General features: G+C 26.8%; 2 protein-coding genes across 8 annotated transcripts in view; one reads left to right on the top strand and one right to left on the bottom strand.

Moving 5' to 3' along the window:
* Positions 1-17,306, top strand: part of LOC107169061 (uncharacterized) — a 90,941-nt gene extending 73,635 nt beyond the window's left edge. For 2 of the 7 annotated variants that reach the window (XR_016189788.1, XR_016189789.1), the window contains 18 exons: positions 312-2,335; positions 2,431-2,541; positions 5,876-5,972; positions 6,336-6,519; positions 6,591-6,677; positions 6,802-6,842; positions 8,443-10,466; positions 10,562-11,569; positions 11,673-11,780; positions 12,686-12,737; positions 12,821-12,891; positions 13,150-13,206; positions 15,226-15,333; positions 15,517-15,801; positions 15,899-16,006; positions 16,366-16,574; positions 16,665-16,768; positions 17,155-17,306. Coding sequence is in view for 1 of the 7 variants with exons in the window: in XM_089217541.1 (XP_089073667.1) it covers positions 312-2,335; positions 2,431-2,541; positions 5,876-5,972; positions 6,336-6,519; positions 6,591-6,677; positions 6,802-6,842; positions 8,443-10,466; positions 10,562-11,569; positions 11,673-11,780; positions 12,686-12,737; positions 12,821-12,891; positions 13,150-13,206; positions 15,226-15,333; positions 15,517-15,801; positions 15,899-16,006; positions 16,366-16,564 (6,564 nt within the window). In the remaining 6 variants the exon portion in view is untranslated. Of the gene's footprint in view, positions 1-311; positions 2,336-2,430; positions 2,542-5,875; positions 5,973-6,335; positions 6,520-6,590; positions 6,678-6,801; positions 6,843-8,442; positions 10,467-10,561; positions 11,570-11,672; positions 11,781-12,685; positions 12,738-12,820; positions 12,892-13,149; positions 13,207-15,225; positions 15,334-15,516; positions 15,802-15,898; positions 16,007-16,365; positions 16,575-16,664; positions 16,770-17,154 lie in introns of those variants that run through there. The other 5 variants (XR_016189790.1, XM_089217541.1, XR_016189792.1 and 2 more) reach the window with 5 other exon arrangements.
* A 5,960-nt stretch (positions 17,307-23,266) lies between these two features.
* Alas (5-aminolevulinate synthase) lies at positions 23,267-27,867 on the bottom strand. Its single transcript, XM_015518674.2, has 9 exons — positions 27,611-27,867; positions 25,996-26,260; positions 25,334-25,544; positions 25,058-25,242; positions 24,767-24,978; positions 24,563-24,695; positions 24,219-24,487; positions 23,924-24,133; positions 23,267-23,827 (listed from the first exon to the last, which is right to left on the bottom strand). The coding sequence occupies exons 2-9, from the start codon at positions 26,249-26,251 to the stop codon at positions 23,696-23,698; spliced, it is 1,608 nt and encodes a 535-aa protein (XP_015374160.1). The 5' UTR covers positions 26,252-26,260; positions 27,611-27,867; the 3' UTR covers positions 23,267-23,695.

Here is a 27,867-nt window from a genome sequence, read left to right as displayed (position 1 = left end):
TTAATATTTTTGTATTGCGTTAATGCGTACGCATAAGGTTACGTCTTGTCAAACTATATGTGTTTGAATAATTTATTTGTACTCTGAAACAACTGTGGAAGATATTAAAAGTGGAAGGAAAATTCACTCGCTCATATTCAAATTTAAATTATAATAATATTCTTATTCTTGTACTCTAGATTTTTTAAGAAATATTCGATGTTTTATTTTGTTTTTCTTTTAAAATATGAATGAAATGCATGAAAAATCTTTACGCTTTCAATTGCCTTAATGTTCTCATTTAATTAAATTAACATATGAATTTTTTATAGGAGAACTCGCAGTCAACATCATTAAATAGAGCACGAGTAGATAATATGACAACCCTTGGATCTTTTAATCAAATCAATAAATCTGATATAATATCAGCTTCGAAGAGACAGATATCTAAGAGCCGAGTTTCAGCAGTTAAAAATGGATCGAAAGTATATTCCGATTTTATTGATCTATTAAGTGATGACAGCGAAGAAGAAACTAAAAACGCTAGTCTTAAAAGTTTGTCTGGAGATAAAAAATATGAAAGTAGTAGACTTCAACCTACAGCAACAAGAAGTCAAACTAGAGCAGAAGGAGGTTTCAAACTATTGAATGATACTAAACTATCTGATGGAAAAAAAGAACGTGAACGTTTGCAAAGTGATGAATTAAATTTAAACGAGTATGATCTGGTTGATATAGACCACATTGAAGTTAAACCATTATCGATCGGACAAGATGAAATACAAAGTAAAACTACGTCTAAAATGATGCGATCTTCATTGCAAAATCTTCATTTACCAAGTCCAGGAGATAATTTATTGACGAATAAGAAAGAAATAAGTAGTAATATGTTAGAGGAAATATCAGCTGATTTTAATAATGTAAATTCCACGTCAATTACTTTACCTCCAGAGTATAAATGCTTGTTGGGCATTCCCAACAACACTGATGATACATCTGAATGTCTGATTCCTATGGACCCAAGAGCTTGTAAGGATGCTATTATGTTACGCAAAAATAGCCAATCATTGCAAAATACACCGTCTACAAATGATAGTAAATTATTAAAACAAAGAGGAGTATTTAAAGTAAAATCAGGAAATATACGGTGTTTTGATAATATAAATGATTCATCATTTTTGTCTCATAATATTCATCCTAATGTAGAAGTTAATACAATCAATAAACCATTAAAAATTCAACATCCATCAAAGCTTGAAAATAAAACCGATAATATTCAAGATTCAATCACTGATGTTCAAAAAGCAATTATTAGATTAAATACTAACTCTCAGATAACATTTAAACCAATTGATAATAGACGTTCATTAGCTTCTGATGAAATTATTGTAATCGATGATGATATAAATATTAATGAAGATAATATGACAGCAGCGAAAACTAAAGAGTTATCAAGAAAAGATGAATTAAAATGCTTGCCTTTGCCTGTTTCAAATATTCCAAAATCAACAACTGTACATCAATTATATGAAAATATATATATGTGTGATAAAACCCCTTGGGATATGTTTGCACAAACTCAAAATATTTCAGGACCATCAAATAAACAGATTCAACAACAAGATAGTGTATCTAAAAGTAGAACCAACAGTAACATAAATGAGTCTAACAATCGTTTCATTAAAGAACTAGATTTTGATTTTGACTTTGATTTTGATCAATCGACATCTCAAACATCTTTGTCTGAATTATATAATGGCGTTGACGGAATTGTTGAAATGCACTCTTTTGATAATGAAGAATTAAATTCTTTGATTGAATGTGGTTCATTAGAAACCTCTACGCCATCAGTCACTGGAATACCTATTTTACAGGGTGTAATATCAGATGTTAAGAGTCAAATAAATTCAGATAATTTATCTAATCCTGATATAATTGAAATAAGCAGTGATGAAGAAAAGACCACGTATATTCCAAAAGAACATCCCTTAAATGTTAAGCCAATTCAAACACAACAAAATGAAATGGAATTCTACAAATTGTCTGGTTCCCCTTCATCTAGTGGAAGTCCAACTATTCCTGAAATTAGATCTTCAAAGCAAGACCAAGATGATGCTGCAACTATCATTCCAAAAGATACTTCGATAGCAAAAACTGTAATCCCAATTTTAACACACCCTGAACATCGGACCACGACAGCAAAATATGCCTCAGAAACTATTTTTAATAAACATATATTTACTGATAATAATGTTGGTAAAACATTGACAGTACCTTTAGCATTGTTAAACACAAATGAAATTACACTTCAAAAAATACACCAAAACAATTTTGTGAACCAAAAAGTAATCCAACTGTAAGTATATTCATTTAATTATAGTACTATAGAAGTTAATGCCCTATAAAAAAAAATTGTTAAAATTTTATATGCAATCATTTTTTTTTTTATAGATCAAATGACCAAACTCAAATACAATGGGTAAATACAGCACAGTTATCTAAACCACCTCCTAAGAAACGAGGTCGCAAACTACGAATTGATGAGCCTCGAAAGCCTAATAGGTATGATAAATATAATTTATAATACTGTAGTATATGAAATCGACAATTTATTCCAACAATTTCTTGAATTATAATTAAATTTGTAGTTTTAATTTTGAAAAAGACTATGTGTTATTTTACAAGTATTTAAAATATTAGTTTTAAACAGATTTTTAATTTTCAAGTCCATTTTACATGGATTTTATAGTTCTTTTTTCTATATATATATCTGTTTATATATACTTTTATCTTTAATTAAGTCGACATGTGTTAATTATTGGACTTTCATAATCTTGTCTCCATTAACATTACAAGTATTTCAGATTTTTAAACTATAACTTTTCACATTATAATTTAACGTTCAGATGTTTCACATTCGGTTCGATTCATAGAAAAGTTCAAAAAAGTTCATAGTTTTACGCGATCACCAATTTCTCGTGCTGTTGTCCGATTGCGTCGTCTAGTTTCCAACTAGGCCTCACATCGCATGGGTGTGAAGACCACACATGTGTCTCTTTTTGGAGAAGGGGGGTAGTATCATGTGTATAGTGATATATAGTTATAGTAGATGGCGTGAACAACATTTTGAACGGGTTGAATACTTTGCACTAAGCTTTCCAAGCCTCATGAATTACGTGTATATTCCAGCGGCTGAATACGAAAATAATAAGTTATACTTACTAGTTATTATTAAATATTAATCAATGTTATTAATAATTTTGTTGAAAATTCCGTGAACAACGGGTTTAGATTATTAACCAACTATGATAAAGAAAATACAAGGGAAAGCATTCTATTTTTATATACTTTTGATGAGTATACTTTTACATGAATATAATATATTTTGTTAGGAAATAAATATTATTAATACATGTTTACAAATCATTGTTTTAATAAGTTAACACGATGAAGTGTAAAAAAAAATTGAATTATTGGAAGTTGACCCTCCCCCCCCTGCGCAATTGCCTGTCATCACTATGTATATATTAAGTCAACAATTTGGCCCTCCTTAAAAAATTTGGGCCCCAGACTGTCCCACCTGGTATTAAAATTCTGGCGCCGCCACTGACTCCAGCGTATTGTAATCTTCATAAATGTGTTCAAAGGTTAAAATGTTTTTAAATACGAGTCATTATTTTTCATTAATAATTTCTTTTTTGAAATACACATATGATGTACGCTTAATACATTTGTTCATTATATTAGATGGGTACACATGTAAATCGTTTTGTATGTTAAATATAACTAAATAATTTTTAAGACACATTGTGTAATGTATAATGTATATAATATATATATAAACAATACATGTGGGTTAGTTGATTTGGAAATCTGAAATTGATGAAAATAATAAAGGCCAATGTGTACATAACCTTTTGCGATGTTTATTTGTCCTTTCGGGCCAGAATATTAGCATTTAATAATTTGTTCAAAATTATCCAAGAGCTGCTCACTATTTGCATGTGTAAGACTTTCAGTAAATTAATTGCTCACTATTTTAGAATTCTTGATAAAAAATACAGCCATTACATAGGTATTTTTGTTAGTAATTAACGCAGAAACACTTAGACATTTTAAAATACTTCGGTCTACCAATTATCAATTAAAATGTACTGAATAATTATTTATAATTACATTTTATCGGATGTATACTAATAATTATTATTTAATCCCTTTTCTATGCTATTAGCCGTGTCATTGTATGTGGACATTTTATCAATTTTTAGAATAAATACATTTTTGATTATTATATGTAGCACATTCAATAATACAAAAATTACACGATATACCCAAATACTTTAGCCGCACACTTTTGCTTAGTAGTTGGAAAAAAAGTCCCAGTTAGTATTATATTATTTTATAATTATATTATATGAAAAATAAAATTAGTATTGGACCTATATTATGTTAAAAATTGTTATTTTATAAAAACGGTATTATACCCTAAAAATACAATATTACTAAATATATACATGTTTAATATTATACGTATATAAAATGTATGCCATCATGGTTAAGATTTCGGCATTTTCAAGAGTATACTCAAATAAACGCGATCAAGATATAATTCCAACTGACCAATAATAATTGGTTATTTGTGTCAGTTCCAGTATTAGATAGTAGATAGTAGATACCACGCATCCTTTAATAATTGTAGTATAATATAAACAATATTATAATGTTATAATCACATTAAATTTAAATTTATATTTTATTATTATTATTATTATTATTATTATTATTATTATTATTATTATTATAATCATTATAAGTTCGTGACTGACTAGGTAATATAACCACTAGGGCTAGGGTAATTAATACAGGAGTTTGCATATTTTTCGATAATCATTCTAAACATAGCTAAATGATATAAAAATGTGTTTCATTGTACTAAGAGTTTTAAGTAGGTAATCATTTTTATTTTGCATATTTTGCATATTCAGCTGTTTTTTTCCCTATAAGAGCATATTTCACATATTTTATTAAAATTAAAACAATACTCGCCGGGAAATAATATTTTAAACATACGTACCTACTATACGACATTTAATATAAATTACTATATAAATTATTAATTTAATCTATACCGCAATTCATTTGGGTAAGATTTAAAAAAATATTAAATCATTAAAACAATATGCATTTATAATTGAAATTTTTGTTTTTTATTCAGTTTAAAGGCAAGCATAAAGAAGAAATGAAAATATTAGTGTACCTTTATAAATCTGTATTTTTTTTTGCGGTTTTTACGAAAAATAAAAATTTTTTTATAGCATGTACATTTATAAAAAATGCATATTCTAAGCTTCTTTAGGGCATGAAGTCCCTAGCCGTAATAATCACATATATACTACATGCATGTATTTTTTTTTTTACATATAATATAAAGTAAAAAGCAAATTTTTATAAAATTTCAATTTTTAAAATATTATACAATATTAATTTTATTTCTATTATATCTTATATCTTATATATAAAATATGCTGAGGATTTTTTTCCTTGTGTAATGATTTTTTGCGGAGATTTTTTTTCGGGATTTCGTTGCCCGGTGATTGATTTTCTGCAATTTTTTTAGATTTTAGACAAAACATCTAGGCTATTTTTAGGAGTTGATTTTCAATATTAAAAAACTTTAAAATTAAGATGTTATGCATTTTGAAATTCTATGAAATAATTTTGTTTATTTCGGTCATAGCAGATCCTAAACAGAAAATGTTATTTCTAAATAGCCTAATTTAGAAATATGCGAATTCAATATTTTTTTGCAAGCAAGGGAGTTGAAATTGTTTCATAGTAATCTGTTGGTGTATTATATACTTATTTTTTACATTTTTTTTTTTTTTTTTTTTTACAGGAATGGCTTAGAAGGAAAACTATATATGGATCAACTTATGACTAGGCAAAATGCTAGTCTAGCTTCTGAAAATTCAAGTTCTGGGTTAATAGAAGAGGTATAAAATTATTCATACATACATTTAATTAATCAATTATTTATGAAGTGACCGCCTAGTAAAAGTTTAGCGTAGAGGAAATTAAAAAAATACGGACTTTTAGCACTCAATATTTAGTATTCATATGTAAACTAAATATGTTTGAACTGCCATAAGCAATAAACTATCATTATGTGATCTTTATTCATTGAAAAAGTAAAGATCTGTCTAAAGCTACTGAATGTTATTAAAAAAGTGATTTTCTGGAAAATTGTTATTTATTTCATTTTATGAATAAATAACTTAAATATCTCATCAGTGATTTTAGCATTTAAATAAAAATTTGGTTTATTATATTCAAAATCATTTATGTCAATGTTATAGCAGCCAATCAAATGGAATACGCCATCCGCACCATTATTAACGAGTAATCTTAGATCTCGTAATACTATACCAGCTAATAGGACTGCCACTACTATTGCTTCTTTATTACAATGTCCTGGTGGTACATCAAGGACTAGATCTGAAAAATTATTACCATTAACTCCTAGCATTAAAACTACACAAGGTAAATTTGGATTTGTTAATATTTTTTATTTTACGATTTCATGGACTACAATATCTTTCATACATTTTCAGAAACTCCTAAAATTTCTAAACTCTTTGAGGCTCCAGCAAATCCTTACTTATCAAGTCCACCACAATCTACACAGAAGAATAAGTTAAGTAAGTGTAAAAATGTATTTAAAAATGAAATACAGTAATAACATTTTGTCAGTTTTTAATAATAGTATATTGTTATAAATAGTTTTCTTGGATCAATATCTAAAATGCATTTTTTTGTCTTTAGGTGAAGTTGGAACGGAGAAGCTTGCGAATACTTCTAGAAAAGTGAGTTAAAAATTATGCAATCTATAATAACATCAAACCTAGTGTACTTTGTTTTAATATTTGCTTCATAAAATCATTTCTATGTCTGACTGTCATTTTAAAGTTCTATATGTATGAAATCTGATTACGTCATATTATTTTTCAATATATTAAAAATATATATCATTTTTTTTAAATGAAATATATATTATTTTCCATAAAAATTTTTTATAATTTTGATTATTACATGAGATATTAAAAAAAGAAGATAATTTAAATTTAATCCAATGGTAATATAGTTATGTTACCAATATATTTTAGTTATTTACTAGAACGTTTTATTCAAGTATAAAATTAATATACAGGGTAATTTTTTTTATCATGAACCACTCATTATTTCAAAAAGTATCAATGTTTTTGAATATATTTTTTTACAATATTTCATATCGTTAAAAAACAACGTTTTTATTAAAAAAATTTGTTTTTTAATATTTTTATTTTTTTGAATGACTACCTAGAGTTTTAATTTCATATTCCAAAGCAGCATATTTTCCTAAGTATTTTGATACGTAAAAATCGAATTTTGGACGAGTAGTTTATGAATTATAAGTATTTTAAGTTTAGACAAGCGGAGTAGTGGACAAACATTTTGCGGGGTAACCCCGTACCACTCCACTCCGCCAATCTAAACTTTAAATACTTATAACTCATAAACTACTCGTCCAAAATTTGATTTTTACGTATCAAAATACTTAGAAAAATATTCTGCTTTTGAATATGAAATTAAAACTCTAAGTTGTCATTCAAAAAAGTTAAAAATTTAAAAATTTTAAGAATAAAAATTATTAAAAAACATTAATTTTTTAATAAAAACGTTGTTTTTATAACAACATGAAACTTTGTAAAAAATATTTTCAAAAACATTGATACTTTTTGAAATAATGAGTGGTTCATGATAAAAAAATCACCCTGTATTATAATATTTATTATTATTAAGTTTTTTTTTTTTATATTAGTTTTTAACGAATATGACTTAAAAATTGTACAATGCAATATGAATTTAAAAGCATTTAAATTTAAACTCTCATCTTTATAATAGTTAACAATATATTTTGTATGTGGCGTTTTTCTTTATTTTAAATAATAAATACATTTTAAGATGTTATGAACGGGTCTTTTTAAAGGAGTTGATATAGTCAATGTGTATGTGAGCGTGCTGTAGTATAAGTTAGTGCTTTGTAATTAATCCTTAGTTTGCATGACTTCTACCCATCATATAAGTGATAATATAATTGATCATTAAGAAACTTAATATTTTTGTATTGCGTTAAAATGCGTACGCATAAGGTTACGTCTTATCAAACTATATGTGTTTGAATAATTTATTTGTACTCTGAAACAACTGTGGAAGATATTAAAAGTGGAAGGAAAATTCACTCGCTCATATTCAAATTTAAATTATAATAATATTCTTATTCTTGTACTCTAGATTTTTTAAGAAATATTCGATGTTTTATTTTGTTTTTCTTTTAAAATATGAATGAAATGCATGAAAAATCTTTACGCTTTCAATTGCCTTAATGTTCTCATTTAATTAAATTAACATATGAATTTTTTATAGGAGAACTCGCAGTCAACATCATTAAATAGAGCACGAGTAGATAATATGACAACCCTTGGATCTTTTAATCAAATCAATAAATCTGATATAATATCAGCTTCGAAGAGACAGATATCTAAGAGCCGAGTTTCAGCAGTTAAAAATGGATCGAAAGTATATTCCGATTTTATTGATCTATTAAGTGATGACAGCGAAGAAGAAACTAAAAACGCTAGTCTTAAAAGTTTGTCTGGAGATAAAAAATATGAAAGTAGTAGACTTCAACCTACAGCAACAAGAAGTCAAACTAGAGCAGAAGGAGGTTTCAAACTATTGAATGATACTAAACTATCTGATGGAAAAAAAGAACGTGAACGTTTGCAAAGTGATGAATTAAATTTAAACGAGTATGATCTGGTTGATATAGACCACATTGAAGTTAAACCATTATCGATCGGACAAGATGAAATACAAAGTAAAACTACGTCTAAAATGATGCGATCTTCATTGCAAAATCTTCATTTACCAAGTCCAGGAGATAATTTATTGACGAATAAGAAAGAAATAAGTAGTAATATGTTAGAGGAAATATCAGCTGATTTTAATAATGTAAATTCCACGTCAATTACTTTACCTCCAGAGTATAAATGCTTGTTGGGCATTCCCAACAACACTGATGATACATCTGAATGTCTGATTCCTATGGACCCAAGAGCTTGTAAGGATGCTATTATGTTACGCAAAAATAGCCAATCATTGCAAAATACACCGTCTACAAATGATAGTAAATTATTAAAACAAAGAGGAGTATTTAAAGTAAAATCAGGAAATATACGGTGTTTTGATAATATAAATGATTCATCATTTTTGTCTCATAATATTCATCCTAATGTAGAAGTTAATACAATCAATAAACCATTAAAAATTCAACATCCATCAAAGCTTGAAAATAAAACCGATAATATTCAAGATTCAATCACTGATGTTCAAAAAGCAATTATTAGATTAAATACTAACTCTCAGATAACATTTAAACCAATTGATAATAGACGTTCATTAGCTTCTGATGAAATTATTGTAATCGATGATGATATAAATATTAATGAAGATAATATGACAGCAGCGAAAACTAAAGAGTTATCAAGAAAAGATGAATTAAAATGCTTGCCTTTGCCTGTTTCAAATATTCCAAAATCAACAACTGTACATCAATTATATGAAAATATATATATGTGTGATAAAACCCCTTGGGATATGTTTGCACAAACTCAAAATATTTCAGGACCATCAAATAAACAGATTCAACAACAAGATAGTGTATCTAAAAGTAGAACCAACAGTAACATAAATGAGTCTAACAATCGTTTCATTAAAGAACTAGATTTTGATTTTGACTTTGATTTTGATCAATCGACATCTCAAACATCTTTGTCTGAATTATATAATGGCGTTGACGGAATTGTTGAAATGCACTCTTTTGATAATGAAGAATTAAATTCTTTGATTGAATGTGGTTCATTAGAAACCTCTACGCCATCAGTCACTGGAATACCTATTTTACAGGGTGTAATATCAGATGTTAAGAGTCAAATAAATTCAGATAATTTATCTAATCCTGATATAATTGAAATAAGCAGTGATGAAGAAAAGACCACGTATATTCCAAAAGAACATCCCTTAAATGTTAAGCCAATTCAAACACAACAAAATGAAATGGAATTCTACAAATTGTCTGGTTCCCCTTCATCTAGTGGAAGTCCAACTATTCCTGAAATTAGATCTTCAAAGCAAGACCAAGATGATGCTGCAACTATCATTCCAAAAGATACTTCGATAGCAAAAACTGTAATCCCAATTTTAACACACCCTGAACATCGGACCACGACAGCAAAATATGCCTCAGAAACTATTTTTAATAAACATATATTTACTGATAATAATGTTGATAAAACATTGACAGTACCTTTAGCATTGTTAAACACAAATGAAATTACACTTCAAAAAATACACCAAAACAATTTTGTGAACCAAAAAGTAATCCAACTGTAAGTATATTCATTTAATTATAGTACTATAGAAGTTAATGCCCTATAAAAAAAAATTGTTAAAATTTTATATGCAATCATTTTTTTTTTTATAGATCAAATGACCAAACTCAAATACAATGGGTAAATACAGCACAGTTATCTAAACCACCTCCTAAGAAACGAGGTCTTCAAGTACAGAGAGCATGTATTGAGTTTCAAAGTCATACTAATGAAAATCAATCTAAAGAAGACAATACAGTTGAAATACAAAGATCTAAGGAAGCTGAAGTACAAAAATCTAAAGAAGTAGAGAAACAAAATTCTGAAGAAATTACAAGCCCCAAAGATAATGAAGTAGAAATGAGAAGAGGTAATGCAGCAGTCGTGTTAGAAAGAATCGAAATCGATAGGGTTAGAATAGTTGAAGAAGTTGAAACAAAAAAACCTCAGGAAGTCGAATCAAGTGAAGTTAAAATGATCACTAGGACAAGGGGACTAAAGGCCGAAGAAATGCTTAAGGAAACCAATGTTTCTAGATATGTGTCTACTAAGTTACGACCACAAATTAAATTTTCTGGATCCCCTTCATCTAGTGCAAGTCCAACCATTGAGGATAATTCATCAATTCCTAGTGATGAGTATAAAAAACCAACCAACAATACAGATGATCTTAGTAAACAGAACAGCTCTTCAAACCTAATATATGATAATAAGAACAATAGAGATTTAAACATTGACTCAAGTGTCATTGCTAGAAAAGAAAATTTGAGCCGTGAAGTTATCGATATTCCTAGAACTCGTACTCGTTCCTCATCGTTTAAGCAAAGGACTAGTTCCGAAACTAGATTTTCAAAGCAAGACCAAGATGATGGTGCAGCTATCATTACAAAAGAAGTTGCGGGAGCAAAAACTATAATCCCAATTTCTACACAACCTGAACATCGGACCACAAGAGCAAAAAGTCCACCCAAAACTATTTTTAATAAACATATATTTACTGATAATAATATTGGTAAAACATTGATAATACCTGTAGCAAGGTTAAACACAAATGAAATTCCACTTCACAAAATACACCAAAGATCAGCTAACAACTTTGTAAAGCAAAAAGAAATCAAACCGTAAGTGAATTCATTTAATTATAGTGCTATAGAAGTTTTGCTCTATAAAAAAAAAAAAAAAAATGTTAATATTTGATATGCAATCATATTTTTTTTTTTATAGATCAAATGAACCAACTCAAAATCAATGTGTTACAGCACAGTTAGATAAACCACTTCCTAAGAAACGAGGACGCAAACGTCGAATTGATAAGCTTCAAGAGCCTTATAGGTATGATGAATATAATTTATAATACTATATTATATGAGATCGAAAATTTATTACAACATTTTTTTGAATTATAATTGAATTTTTAGTTTTAATTTTGAATTAGAGAAAAATAACTATGCGTTATTTTACAAGTATTGAAAATCTTAATTTTAAACAGATATTTAATTTTTAAATTCTTTTTACCTGGATTTTATAACTATTTTTTCTATATATAACTGTTTGTATATACTTTTATCTTTAATTAAGTTGGCATGTTATGTTAATTATAGGACTTTCATAATCTTCTCTTCATTAGTATTACAAATATTTCAGATCTTTTAAACTATAACTTTTTACATTATAATTTAACGTTCAGATGTTTCGCATTCGGTTCGATTCATAGCAAAGTGCAAAAAATTTCATAGTTTTACGCGATCACCAATTTCTTGTGCTGTTGTCCGATTGCGTCGTGTGGTTTCCAACTAGGTCCCATATCGCTGGGAGTGATGATCACACATGTCTCTTTTTGGTGAAGGGGTAGTATCATTTATATAGTCATATATACACATAAAGATAAATAGATCTTAACCTCCCTACTATCTCCTTGTGATACACATTGACAAAGACTTTAAGGTCGTTTCAATGAATAAATACAGAGAGACAAAAAAGATGTTTTACAGGTTTGGATGATGGTTTTTTTTAATTTTAAATATGGAATATTGATAGTTATGAATTCTTGAGTTATTAAACAACGAATATGTTAATAAATATTAATAGAAATGAATGTAACTAAAACTAGTTGCAAAGAATGTATCACTAAAAATATTTGAAATTCTGATTTTCTATACATACATGCTTACATCTAACATTTAATAATAATCGTTATGAATTATTTTAAAATTAAGTTGGCTTTATTTTAATTTCAGCAATAATAAAACAACACCTCAAAATGTGGCAAAAATGAACACATTGAAAAAAGTATGTTATCTATTTAAAAGTTTAAAATTTGTTTATTCTTGTTCAAATTATTGTATTAACTATTTAAATGGTTGTTTTTATAGAATGTAGAAGCTCCAGTTTTTAGAACCAGAAGGAGTGGGCTACGTGGTTGTAAATATAATTCCACGAACAAGTAAGATGCTATTTTTAAGTTAATTTTTGGTTCAATATTTTATTATTCTCAAATAAGGGTATCGTTACCACTAAGTGGCTCCTCCCATAAAATAACCATGTATTTATTTTTTTTGTATCACATATTCTTAATATGCCTAAAGAAACAGATTGTAGACATATACAAAATAGAAAAATTTTCTAGCTTTGGTGGTTCATGTTTTCATATTATGAAAATTTGTATTTATTATATTATTATAATATCATGTTTTTTATATAGGACAACCAGTTACACTCGGTCACGTTCAACAACAGATCAGCCGCTTGAGGAGGACAAGTGAGATTAATTTTTATATTATTTTTAATTATAAATCATATTATTACCCTTTAATAGGACGTCATACTCACTTGTCTCAAAGTGTTATTCATGCTTAAGATAAAATTTATGTACCACAAATTTACCATAGTTCATTTATAGTTAAAAGCTTAATAGTTAATATTTTATCAAATTTTCTGTTCATTGAATTCATAGATGTGAATTGTGCTTAAGTAAAGATTAATTTTTATATTTTTGATTTATTACAATATATAGTTATTTGCGTGGTAAAATTAATTTTACTCGTTTATGATATACATTAAAAAAAAATTCTTAGCTCCTTTAGTCTATGTTGATGAGAAGTCATTTATTTATTGGTAAAATACCAAGATCAAAATATTATACTAAGAAGGGTTTAATTTTATATTAATTGATATTTAACAAATGTACTAAATTCCAATACTTTTGTTTTAAGAAATTTGTTTTTTTATTAAATTTCTCATAACCCATTGAATAATGTGAGTAAAAGCATTAATTCTATACTATAGTTCTTAGAATTGAAAATTATTTTTTGTGTTTTGTGCTTCTTAAATTTTGTTCATAGATTACAAACTATGATATCATTTTAGTATAATATTATAATGGTACAGTAGTATAAATTATCATATCTGTCAATCATATTGTAAATTAGTCTAATTTTCTGTAATTTAAAATAAATAAAGAAGACTATTTGCTTAATATTCTTTGGGAAGTATACTTAATGAAATAAAGTAATATTAAGAAAAATTTTTTTTTCAACAATCAATATTTATTATGGCGTAAACTAATTGTATTCGCAATCAATTCACTTTTATTGTGTTTAGCATATATTACTATATAAGTATAATTGTTGGTGTTATTATTTTCTTATCGCTTATAACTTGTTAAAAAAACGAGTATATATTACAAAATTATATTTCAAACTTAAATTTTGAGCGTAGCGATGAATATATTGATTTTACAATGATTTGTCATTTTTTATTTATATGTATTTTTTTTATGTGTAGTCTATAGTTGTCAAAATAATTCTTTTGTTTTCAACTTTAGCAGCTTTTCTGGTTAGAAAGTAAATTTAGTTAGTGCATTTGGGATGGCAAATTTTGAAATTTTCAGTAGTTTTCAAAAACATCGGAAAAAACCAAAAAACAAAAAAAAAAAAATAAGGGAAAATGAGAATTTTTACCCAAAATCAAGTTTTGTAAAAATTAATTTTAGATATTGGTGTTACTCTAAAACAAAATACTGTAGACACGTAAAATTTTCACTGATTGCTTATAATGACATTTTCTATACTTGATAAAGTTTTCTAAATATTTCAAATTTTTCAAGTTATTTTTAGAAATTTTCAATTTTCAACCGTCAATTTTTTTCAAAATTAATTCAATACTCCTAATACAATGTTACCTTGGTAGTTTTTTTTTCAGTTTTCAACTAAAGACGTTTCTGGGACTGCTTTTGCATTTCTTCCGCAACGCCATGGTAGTTAAAATTAAAAAATATTATAAATACTTGCTCATAAATTTTTTTAACAAGCATTGAAAGTTCAAATTTGGATGAAATTACATATTAAATACCAATAGTAACAATCTTAGTTATATTGCTGTAATTTATAAATATGTTTGGTCGATACTTGAGATTTTTATAGTATACTTAATTTTCTAACTTTAATAGTTAACATCATTCATGAGTTATATTATTTCTTTATAATATATGTAAATCTCTTAGACTTATTCAGTGCTAATTAATTGTTATTGGAAGTATGAAATCAATATTCTTTTAAATTTTAATTACATTCTTTGTAATTAAATATAAGTTTTATTTGATTTTTGAAAGTTACTTAAACTGAGTTACCGTCATTTATGATAAAATATTTTACTGTTTCTTTGCATCTTATAACTTTTCCCAAATATTTGACATTTAATTATAGTGCTATAGAAGTTATGCTCTTTTAAAAAAAAAAAATGTTAATATTTGATATGCAATCATATTTTTTTTTTATAGATCAAATGAACAAACTCAAAATCAATGTGTTACAGCACAGTTAGATAAACCACCTCCTAAGAAACGAGGACGCAAATGTCGAATTGATAAGCTTCAAGAGCCTTATAGGTATGATGAATATAATTTATAATACTATATTATATGAGATCAAAAATTTTTTACAACATTTTGTTGAATTATAATTAAATTTATAGTTTTAATTTTGAATTAGAGAAAAATAACTATGCATTATTTTACAAGTATTGAAAATATTAGTTTTAAACATTTTCTTAATTTTCAAATTGTTGTCAGATGTTTCACATCTTCAAAGCAAGACCAAGATGATGGTGCAGCTATCATTACAAAAGAAGTTGCGGGAGCAAAAACTATAGTCCCAATTTCTACACAACCTGAACATCGGACCACAAGAGCAAAAAGTCCACCCAAAACTATTTTTAATAAACATATATTTATTGATAATAATGTTGGTAAAACATTGATAATACCTGTAGCAAGGTTAAACACAAATGAAATTCCACTTCACAAAATGCACCAAAGATCAGCTAGCAACTTTGTGAAGCAAAAAGAAATCAAACCGTAAGTAAATTCATTTAATTATAGTACTATAGAAGTTATGCTCTTTAAAAAAAAAAGAATGTTAATATTTGATATGCAATCATATTTTTTTTTATAGATCAAATGAACAAACTCAAAAACAATGTGTTACAGCACAGTTAGATAAACCACCTCCTAAGAAACGAGGACGCAAACGTCGAATTGATGAGCTTCAAGAGCCTTATAGGTATGATGAATATAATTTATAATACTATATTATATGAGATCGAAAATTTATTACAACGTTTTGTTGAATTATAATTAAATTTCTAGTTTTAATTTTGAATTAGAGAAAAATAACTATGCGTTATTTTACAAGTATTGAAAATATTAATTTTAAACAGATATTTAATTTTTAAATTCTTTTTACCTGGATTTTATAACTTTTTTTTCTATATATATATATCTGTTTTTATATACTTTTATCTTCAATTAATTTGACATTTCATTTTGATTATTGGACTTTCATAATCTTTTCTTCATTAGCATTACAAGTATTTCAGATCTTTTAAACCATAATTTTTTACATTATAATTTATCATTCAGATGTTTCACATCAGTGAACAAAAATCAATATAAATCACACAAAAAAATAAAAAGAGAAGATGTAAAAAGAAAGATCAGAGAAGATAATGAAAGAAAGAAAAACGATGAAGAAATAGATGAACAGAGAACATATTATTTAAAACTTGAAGGAGTGTCCGAAAAGGATTTTGAGGACTTTTACTTCGAAAAATTAAATTAGAAATCGATCTGTAATTAAATACATTTTACTTTTTTATTATAGAATTTTATTAAAAGAAAAATTGTTAAAAATGCGTATGCAATTATATTTTATTTTATAGATCACACGACCAAAATCAAATGTATATATAGCACAGTTAGATAAACAACCTACTAAGAAACGAGGATGCTAACGTCGAATTGATGAGCTTCAAGAGCTCAATAGGTATGTTAAATATAATTTATAATACTGTAGTATATGAAATCAAAACTTTGTTACAACAATTTGTTGAATTATAATTAAATTTGTATTTTTAATTTTGAAAAACCAACTAGTAGTTATGTATCATTTTACAATTATTGAAAATATTAATTTTAAACAGTTTCTTAATTTTTAAATTGTTGTCAGATGTTTCACATGTTTAGATGATGATTTTTTAACTATAAATCAAATAATCATGTATCTTTTTTCTGGTGTCACATATTCTTATTATGCCTAAAGAAACAAATTCTATAAACAAAAAAAAAATTTTTTAGCTTTGGTGGTTCATGTTTTCATATTATGAAAATTTATATTTATTATATTATTATAATATCATGTTATTTATATAGGAAAAACAGTTACACTTGGCCCAGTTCAACCACAGATCAGCCGCTTGGGGTGGACAAGTGAGATTAGTTTTTAGATTATTTTTAATTGTAAATATCTGTCAATCATATTTTTAATTAATTTGTAATAAATAAATAATAGATTTTACATAACATTCTTTTCTTTTTTTTTGGATATGCAACTCCCTACATTTGGGGTTTCATTATCCTAATTGATATAAATAGTCCGGGTATTTTTTGATCAAGTGTCGTATTATACCATAGCAGTACAGTAAGTTCTAAAGTACTTATTTAATATCTTAATGCCCATAATTTAAAAATTCTAGATTCGTGTTATCGTATCAATGTTATTATTTCGATTCTACAAAAAAATACCTTTTGATGTGATCAATTTAAAATTTTAGATACTTAGATAAAAAATAAAGGTAGAGTTTCCATTTCATGAAATGGATAAAATATTTGTCTATTTCATGAACTAATATTTGAATTACACGATATGATCGTAGTTCATGATATGAACATCCATTTCATGAAAAATACGGTTACACTAAGTGGATGCGAAATACATATTAGGTACGGAAAATCCGAATATTTTTTCAAAATGATAATCGTGATAGTTGTCGATTCGAATCGTTGGAATTAGAAATAATAGTAAAATTTTGACAAAAAAAAAAAGGCGCATTTATAAAGCCAATAAGGGCGCTCCAGCATATATATCATGCTTAAAGGAGTATTATTTAGGCAATTCATATGATATTTGAATTTCGACATTATACGTGTACTAGTATAAAAACGAAAAAATTCAATTTTAAGAAACACTATAAAATAGTTATAATTTTCTATTATGATTTAGTGTTTTACTAACACTTAATACAATATTTATTTTAATAGTTAAATAAAAAATTCTCAATATTTTTCTAAATAATCGGGATAAAAAAACTACAAATTAAGGGAAAACAGGAATTTGTACACACAATTAGTTTTCAATAAAATCAATTTTGGTTTTTGATGTAACTCTAAAACAAATGACCGAATTTTTATATAAGTATATTCTATCCACCATGCAATTGTCAATTGAACTATTTATAGGCATATGCAATTATCGATCATTATTAGTTTTTTTTTAATTAAAATGGGTAAAAATGTATTTGTTGGGTAGAAAAGCTTGAAAATTTAATACGTATTGTTATTTTAATTTTTCAACTTTTTTAGTTTTTTTTTTCTATAAATATCGGTATAAATTTATTTGTTTGGTAGAAAAGCTTGAAAATCTAATTCAAAACATCTAACCTATTGTTACAATAGCAGTTGAAAAATATTTAAAATACAATACTATTATAAGCATTTAAAGTTCAAATTTTGACTAAATACCTAAAAATCACAAAAATTCTCAAATAACTTTAAGCTAGAAATTCATAAAAAATTTTCTTTTTAAATCTAAGATTTGAAAATTGAATACAGGATTCCTTACAATTTTCGTCAATCATTATCACAACAAAATGTCCACGAGAAATTCAAAATAAATTTTTATAAAGCCTTTGAAAATTAAATTTTTACAACATTGGATTTTCACTTTTAGCGATTTCCTTATTTTGGTGTAACTCTAAAACAAATTACCGCAGATACTTGAAATTTTGATTGAATGTTTATATAAGCATTTTATATATTTGATAAAATATTTAGATTTGTTTTGAGCTGTTTACTGACATTTTAATTTTTCAACTTTTTTAGTTTTTCTTCTATAAATATCGATAAAAAATTATTTGTTCGGTAGATAAGCTTGAAAATTTAATACAAGGCTTCTAACAACTTGTAACAATAGCGGTTATAAGCATTTAAAGTTCACATTTTCATAAATACGTACAAATTACGGCAATGCTCAAATTATCTTAGATAGAAATTCATAAAAGTTTTTCTTTTTAATTCTAAGATTTGAAAATTTAATACAAGGCTCCTAACATATTTTTACAATAGCAGTTGAAAAATAAAGGAAATGCGTAGTCACAATTTTTTTTTACAAGCATTCAAAGTTTGAATTTCGACAACATATGTAAAAATCACGAAAATCCCCAAATTATTTCAAACTAGAAATTCATAAAAAAATTTATTTTTAAATCTAAGATTTGTAAATTTTTAATAATCTATAATATATCCTAAACAGATAAACCGTCTTCGCTCAGAATCGTTTTTCGTATACAATGATATAATATCATTGGATTCAAATTTAATTCCATCCATTACAGTAACCCACTTGTAACCTACTGTACAGCAGAGCGACATCCACGACTTAGGGCCGCTTTCACCAAATACTTTAAACGTCGATTACGCTTAATCGACTGATAACAGTTGTTTAACCTGCCAAATTCGGCCGATTAAACCCTGGTTTACCTTAATCGTAGTTTAAAGTAGTGGTGAAACCGGCCCTAACCCGACTTTTTTTTATACGCATTTAAAGTTCAAATTTTGACTAAATACGTACAAATTACGGCAATGTTCAAATTATATTAGATAGAAATTCATAAAAGTTTCTCTTTTTAAATCTAAAATTAGATAATTTATAATAATCTATAGTATATCCTAGAGAGATAAATAGTCTTCGCTCAGAATCGATTATCGTATACAATGATATAATATCATTGGATTCAAATTTAATTCCATCCATTACAGTAATCCACTTGTAACCTACTGTACAGTTTAGCGACATCCACGATAACTTACCCGCTTTTTTCTATTAGCCTTAATATTTCTGTACGACTTTTAACATTGTAAACAAATGTCTTGCAAACTGTACAAATCGTCAAATAGCTTCACTTATTGTTGCAACAATATATTATAAGTAAATATTTTATACTAGATAAAAATAGGCATGGTTTTAACAACAGTACCTGCATATTTTCATCGTTTTCCTGATTTTCTTAGTAATAATCTTAATTAAGTAGATACTATGAAAATAATTCAATATCATACAGAGGTAATTATTATATTCAAAATGCATATAGTACAAAGGTATTAAACAGGCTCATTTTAAAATCTTGATAAATAGAATTAAATAATTTGAAACAAATAAAATATATTTTTGTTTCTTCTGAACAATTTATAGCTTTAATTGTTTGGCAGTGTATTTACATTTGTAAAAATATGTAAAAATGAACACAATTATATACATCTTTGCCCAGTCGCAATGACTTCTTTCTAGATAGTACACACAATAACAAAATATTAGTAAGTATACCTATCATGCTATTGTTGCCAATGAACCGATTTATTGTGATGTCAATATGTCAAGCATTCATGAATATTGAATAATGAACATTGATCAATATTCAACCAAAATCTCTGATTACCATAGTATTGTTTTAGTTTCATACAGTCACCATATGAACTTTTAAATTATAATAAATAATAGGTATTATTTAGTTACATATTAAATAACTTCTGACTGACATTATTACATTAATATTAATGATATTTCAAGATTATACATATAATAATATAATAATGTTACTGTGCAAATTTTACCAGTTGATGTTTGATGTATTATAATATAGTCTATATAAAATGTTCCTCTGTGACATCATAGATCTTCAGTTTATTCTCACAGTGAGTATATATTAGCATGGACTTTAAGCATAGAGTAAAACAGATTTTTTAAGTTTACACTTTATTTGTTTGTATTACAATTCTAACAAATAAGCACTTGTGTCTTGACATATTTAGTTAGATTCATTAAGATTAAATAAACCAAAATTTTTACCATAGTTTTTAGACCCGGCTGCGTAAAAATACACACATATTATTGTATACTCATTAACATGTTTAGCAGTGCATTACTGGGTGTGAATCTTATAATGTTTTAATTAAAAATATCCAAATTATTTATTTGTTCAGATCTACTTGTTGAAAAGCATGAAGCAAAACAATATTCAAGTGTTATTAATCATAGGTAACTCATAATCAGAGCTTGGATCTTATAATAACTGAATATGCGTTATGACACAGACATGAAAAAAAGCAAAAATGAAAATTAAATCTGTTTACAATTTAAAAAAAACTTAAGGATGTACGACAGAATATTCTAGACAAAAGTATATAAATACAAGCCGTATAACTTTGAAATTGAACAAAAATGTGGGCATTTACTATTTTTCCTATGGATTCGAATAAAATGTTTATAAAATAAATGGAAATTTTTTCTTATTTACATATCACATAATACAAACTAGATTTATTAGAATTAAAAATTAAATTTTATAGTATGCAAATTAGCAAAAATAGCACCAAAAAACTTTAAATACCTCAAATATTTAGAGTACGGCAGTATAGAATTTTATATTTGGAATCCCTAATGCATAAGACAAGTTTATAGCTCACTCTGCTATTTTTATCTGTATCCCATAACAATACTAACAAATGCTAGAAAAACTAAGCCTTGCTCATAGTAAACACAAATTAAAAGTTAGTTACTCTATATCAATATACAAATTATTTTTCTAATTATTCTTCAATCTCTAACAGCTATTAATCATGAAAAATACATCAAAACTGATCCTATAATTGTGAACCAAATTAAGTGACCAAAAGTTATTTAACTTACAATAATACAGTGAACTCTTGTTATAACAAATCTCAATTAGGAAAAACAGTTAAGGAAAAGTTCAAGATTTCAAAAATTTGAGACATTAAGTTTTATTCTAAATTTTAAAAAAAAAACGGTATATAGTTAAAATTCGAAAAAACTAATATCAATTTAAAATAGTTGAGATAATTGGCAATCAAATTCCATTTTTCATCAAAAATATTTGAGAAATTTGAGTTAAACTAAATTTACAGTTAATTAAAGCAGTCTATAAAACCACCTTTTAAAAAACAATGTATGATCTGTGATGCTATACATTTCCAAGCTTGATTATAAAAATTAAAAACTGATTGCTTCAAGTATGTTTATAGAAAATAATTCATTAAATCAATATTCTCGACTAGTTGTCCAATTATTTTTTCAAGATGACAAAAATAAATAATTTTATAACAAAAATAAATCATTATTGAGTGTAATGGTGTTTCAAAGTGATTTCAATGTAGTTTGTGATAACAAAAAATTCAAAATAGCGACATTTGACATAAGATTACTGTACAGTGGCGGCCACTGTTACTGTATCATAGTATAATACTAGTACTAGTATAATATGATAAAAAATAAAACTACTGAGTAACAAAGAATAACATTGTGTTTACTCATTTAATATCTTTTTTAATATATTCAACTATTAGAGGCAGTGATGGCTCGTTGTATGGTACACAGGAGCACGTGAACCACCAAAAAAATTATTATATGCCTATAACATAATATAATTGATGATTATGCAAATGGTCTGTAATTAAAAAAAATATAAATATTTATATTAATAAAAAAAAGTTTTTGCAGCTTTTATGTTAAGAAATATATTTATAAACGATTAAATAATATCGCGGAGCACAAATTGTTTGTGCTCCGGGCGGCCGTATAAAAATTAGCTACATGCCTCGACACACCGGTTAGTAATACATGGCAATTTGAGCACATTTAATGGGTGTACCAATCCTATTTTATAGTCGCGATATTGTGTCATTCGTTGAAACGATAACGCATCATTGTTCTATGATTGTACAGTATCCATCAACTGCCGCCAGTCCTGTCAAATCAACTAATAACTTCTATAATATCCATAGACTTATTATTATTATTATTATATGTCTATGATAATAATATCAACAATATAATATAAAAACAGTTTAAAATAAATAATATTATTAATTTTAAACTTTTATTAATTATTTTTTGTGGGTACCTGTAGTTTTAATTTTGTGTTTGTAACTACCTAACTATAATTTTTTATAATTTATTTATATTTTAATGGGGTAAAATGCTTAAAAAATCTAATTTAGATAAGATAAGTAGGTACATTATTTGGTATTATTCGTGGTATGTACCTATACCAAAATAAATTTTTTTACCATCTAATATAGATGTTATAGATCTTATACATTTTTTGTGCACCACCTTACGTGAACCTCTCGAGCCGCCACTGATTAGAGGAAACATTTAACAATATTTTCATAATAAAAACAAAAAACATCATTATTTTTTATATAATGACTATATTTTAATTACTGCAAGGGAGAACAGAAAAATGTTGCAAAATTATATATTTAAAAAAAAATAATAAATAATAATAACGTAACTATTTTAACAATAACAAATCATGGTAGTAAAATTCTATGTGATCAGTCATAAAAAAATTCTGGAGTGTAAAGTTTTGTTGTTAAGTATCATGATTCAGCACATTAATGTATTACAATAACAATGAATTGTATCTTTTAAAGCGAACTATTAGAAATATTTCAATAAGTAATAAATTATTGAAGTTTCAAAACTATTGTTAATTAAGTGGACAATCCCCTGACCTTGTGTGTAAGTAGCAACTAATATTGAGAGAAGTAAGAATGTTTACCCATTACCAAAAATTTTAAGATTTAGTTATTTAAAACATGATCAAGAATACTGATCTTAGGCTGAGGCATTAACCAACTGGTAACAATTGGGAGCTAGGCATGACTCAATTGTAATTCTACAGTTATTTTGTATATGGTTGCTGATTCGGGCACACAGAGGTTTTTTCTTGCACATATTACAGCGGGTCTGTAAAATCATCAACAAACACGGACAAATTTTTAATAAATATACAATATAATAAAAAATATATATATATATACAATAATAATTTTGATAGCTTACCGCATTGAGAGGAATGCCTAGTTTTACCCAGACGTCAAGCATGTCTTCAACAAGAGTATCGATCATTTCAGGAGTGTGGTGTGGTGTAGGTGCCAATCTTAATTTTTCTTGGCCAATCGGTACAGTTGGATAGTTGATGGCTTGTACATAATGTCCTTTTTCTTGAAGTAGTAGGTCAGATATTTTTGTGCATAAATTTGGATTTCCGATCTAAACAAAAAATTGTCATGTATGAAATTAAATATAAAATCTATTATATTTATCATTTATCAATTTCTATTTAAGCTAAACAGACCTTAATGGGTATGATGTGAGATGGTGTTGACTCCACAGGTAACCCTGCAGCATACAATTTTTGACGGAGGTATTTAACATTTTCCTGATGTTTTTTTCTGAGTGATCTCCCTTCTATTGAGGCTAACACACCAACGGCTGCCCGAGCACCAGCTAAAACCATGGGTGGTAACGATGTGGTGAAAATAAAACCAGCAGCATAACTACGAATCATATCAATTAAATTGCTTGATGCTGCAACATATCCTCCTACATTGCCATAAGCTTTACCTAAAATAAAAACATAAAATAATAAATTAATGTTTGTGTTTATTTTTTCTACTTGCATATATTTTTTATAATAACCCAATGTCCCAGATATAATATCCATTTGATTCATTAGGCCACGTAGTTCACCAACGCCAGCACCATGATCTCCATACAAACCTACAGCATGAACTTCGTCTACAAAAGTCAATGCTCCATACTTATGAGATATCTATAAACCGTCAAATAAATTTAAGATATTGATACCTAATTAATTGGCCTTTGATACTATTTATTCTTTACCTCGCAAAGCTCTTCAAGTGGACATATCGCACCAGTCATAGAGTGAACTGTTTCAAATGCAACTATCTTAGGTACAGCCTTATCAACAGACATTAATAATTCTTCCAAATGTTTAGGGTCGTTGTGACGAAATATATGCTTGGGAGCTCCACAATTACGAATACCTTGTATCATTGAAGCATGATTACCAGAATCCGAAAATATATGTAGGCCTTACATTCATTCAATAAATATGAATTATTAGTTAAAAACAAAATTCAAGAAATATTTATGAATATTCATCATCCATACCTGGTATCATTTTACCCAATGTGAATAATGTAGAGTCATTTGCAACAAAACATGATGTAAACAATAAAGCAGCTTCTTTTTCATGGAGTATAGCTAAATCTTTTTCCAAATTCTCATGAAACATTGAATTGCCTGATATATTACGCGTTCCTCCAGCACCTGATCCATATTTATCTAAAGTTTGTCTAATAAATTAAACAACATTCAGCTTAGATTAACAGTTACAATTAAATTAGTATATTATTAAGAAATTAATAAGTAATAAACACATCTTACTGAACTGCATTCTTCACTTCTGGATGACAAGACATACCAAGATAATCATTAGAACACCATACTGTAACAGGCTTTTCATTTCCTGTGTATTCGACTGCATATGGAAAATCCATAGCCAACCTATTCACTTTTCTAAAAATTCTATAGGAATGGTCTGCCTTTTTGCGCATAATTTGTTCATGAAAAAACTTTTCATAGTTGTAGACATTACCTAAAAAATAAAAAATAAAAACAAAAATTATACATTTATCAAAATTCAATAAAATGGTGAAATAATTCACCAACCAACAATAGTCAATCAATTAAAAATATGTATCTCAAAGTATCATGACTTGCTGTTGTAAAAACAAATTATTGTTTATTGGAAAATTAATTACATAAACTATATTTTAATAGTTATAGCTACAATGACTAATAGAACTTATATGAAATACATACAAATAAGAATATTAAAAGTTATTTTTTTAATATTATTTGTCAAATCATATTAATATTTAAATGTGATATCAAATTTGTATAAATCTATACAATTGACCATTGTTTGAAACGTGTAATAAACAGCATAGATTAAAAAAATAAATTCAATGTTCATTAATGTTTTAAAATGTTTACATATTTTGTACTAAGATAAAATATTAAAAATGTTAAAAGTAATGTGGTACCTGTATTAGTTTTGGGTTCAATGACATCTTCTTGAATTTCTTTGCTCACTTCTTTAACTGCTTTTGCTGTACTTTCATCCACTAGAAATGGACACTTTTTCTTTATATCAGTTTGTTCATTTATAACGCCTACAGATGGTCCAACATTTATGAATCTAGACATAACTGGACATGAGTGACCATATGTTTTGAGCAAGCCCGCAACATAGTTTTTGACATAAGTAGTAGGCAATTTAGACATAAAAGGGCATGCCATGGCTCTGAACTAAAATAATAAATATATAATAATTAGTATTAAACTATTAATGACTTAAATATTATCTATACATTTGAATTACTTATATTTATAATAAATTCAAAATTATATTACTTTTAAACTATATACTCAAAAAATAAACAGATTTTCAATTATTTTTGGCAATATGTACCCATACATTTTTATTTGATTAAAATAAATACTTAAATACTTGGCACAATTATAAGCAAATTTGACAGTGCATTTTATAACTCTTTGACATAAGAGGTTAAAGGTGGTACTAAATGTGTAAATAAACTATAGACAGAGGTAATAAATTATGTTTCTGTAATACAATATTTAAATATGACACATATCGAAGAAAATTTAGGTCAAGATTGACATACTAACTAATTAGTTATATAATAAACAGAAACAAATAGAAAGTAAAACAATTACCCAATATACTAATTACATATATGTAACAGCCTCAACGAGAAATTGCCTACAATTGTTCAACCTGAACAAAATGCATAAATTATATTAAAACTATAATTATATATTATTAGCGTCATAAGCCATAAGCTTTCTAATAGTAAACCTGTTCTAAGAAAAAACTTCAAGGATCGACAAATACTTTGATAATTATTAAAATAAATGTTAACTATGGATACCAAAATATTTACAAAGATATAGGTATTGGGCAAGAATAAAAAATTAATGAATTGTTGAATATATCTTTCAATGTCATAGGTACTTTGAATTATATTATAATTAGTTAACCTTCAATGGAAATATATTCAAATATTAGCATTGTAATTAAAAATGTCAGAATAGATGTCCAATATATTTTGATTGATTTATTCTATATATTAGGTTTCTGTGCACAATAACCTCTAATTAGAACAGACAGTATAAAATTGTATTGGTCTTGGCCAGTGACAATACAATTTCAAAAACAACAATCTTAACAAGCACAAGGTTAACCGGGTCACCTTTCACCCTCAAAATATTATACTAAATTAATAATTGCAGGGCAATTAAAAGCATTCTTATTTTAAGCTGTTGAGAAAAAGAAAAAGTTCAACAACACAACAAGTCCATAGGAATTTTTTCATGTCTGGCCATTACGGCAACGGCCAGACTTGAATATAATATATATATAGGTATCAACTAGGAGACAAATTTTTTATAATTTTTTTCCCTTTTGCAGGTGACTAATTGATAGGTTAGGGTCAACAAGTAGTAACGACTGGCCAAGATACACTTATGTTAACAGTTTCGTAAAGGTAATAGGTATCGTGCCAATACGGTCGACAACGCCATCAACCATTTCGTATCGGCAGAGCGCGACAAGACACTTGAATTCGATACACTCACCTTTAACACGAAAACGTCCGGTTGCTGTTGTTTTACTCTTGTTGGATTTCCGGACCTAGTGCTTGGCGAGTAGTCTGGGGACTGTGAGATTGAAAGTGAGAGTCGAACAAACGGCAACCACCTCTGACGTCAGAGTGCGAAGAATTTCTCTTGCGTCAAACGTACGCCAGCGATTTGTCCGTCCGCCCGTCCGGTGTGAACGGGACGAAATAATGAAAGTGTGCAATGGTCGCGATCACAGTCGACTGACGGTGATA

Source organism: Diuraphis noxia, unplaced genomic scaffold (genome assembly GCF_037042655.1).
Source record: "Diuraphis noxia isolate RWA-SAM2 unplaced genomic scaffold, SU_Dnox_SAM2 contig0001, whole genome shotgun sequence".
NCBI classification, from domain to species: domain Eukaryota; kingdom Metazoa; phylum Arthropoda; class Insecta; order Hemiptera; family Aphididae; genus Diuraphis; species Diuraphis noxia.
The sequence above is the reverse complement of the archived record's forward strand: the minus strand, read 5'-3'. Positions and strand labels throughout refer to the sequence as shown.

What these genes read in the sequence shown, in the direction of transcription:
- Alas (XM_015518674.2), bottom strand. Translation starts at nt 26,251, where the DNA reads ATGGCATGCCCTTTTATGTCTAAATTGCCTACTACTTATGTCAAAAAC. An exon ending in GAAGTGAAGAATGCAGTTCA is followed by an intron (nt 25,243 to 25,333) that starts GTAAGATGTGTT and finishes TTAATTTATTAG; the next exon opens with ACAAACTTTAGATAAATATG. An exon ending in CACTTGAAGAGCTTTGCGAG is followed by an intron (nt 24,696 to 24,766) that starts GTAAAGAATAAA and finishes GACGGTTTATAG; the next exon opens with ATATCTCATAAGTATGGAGC.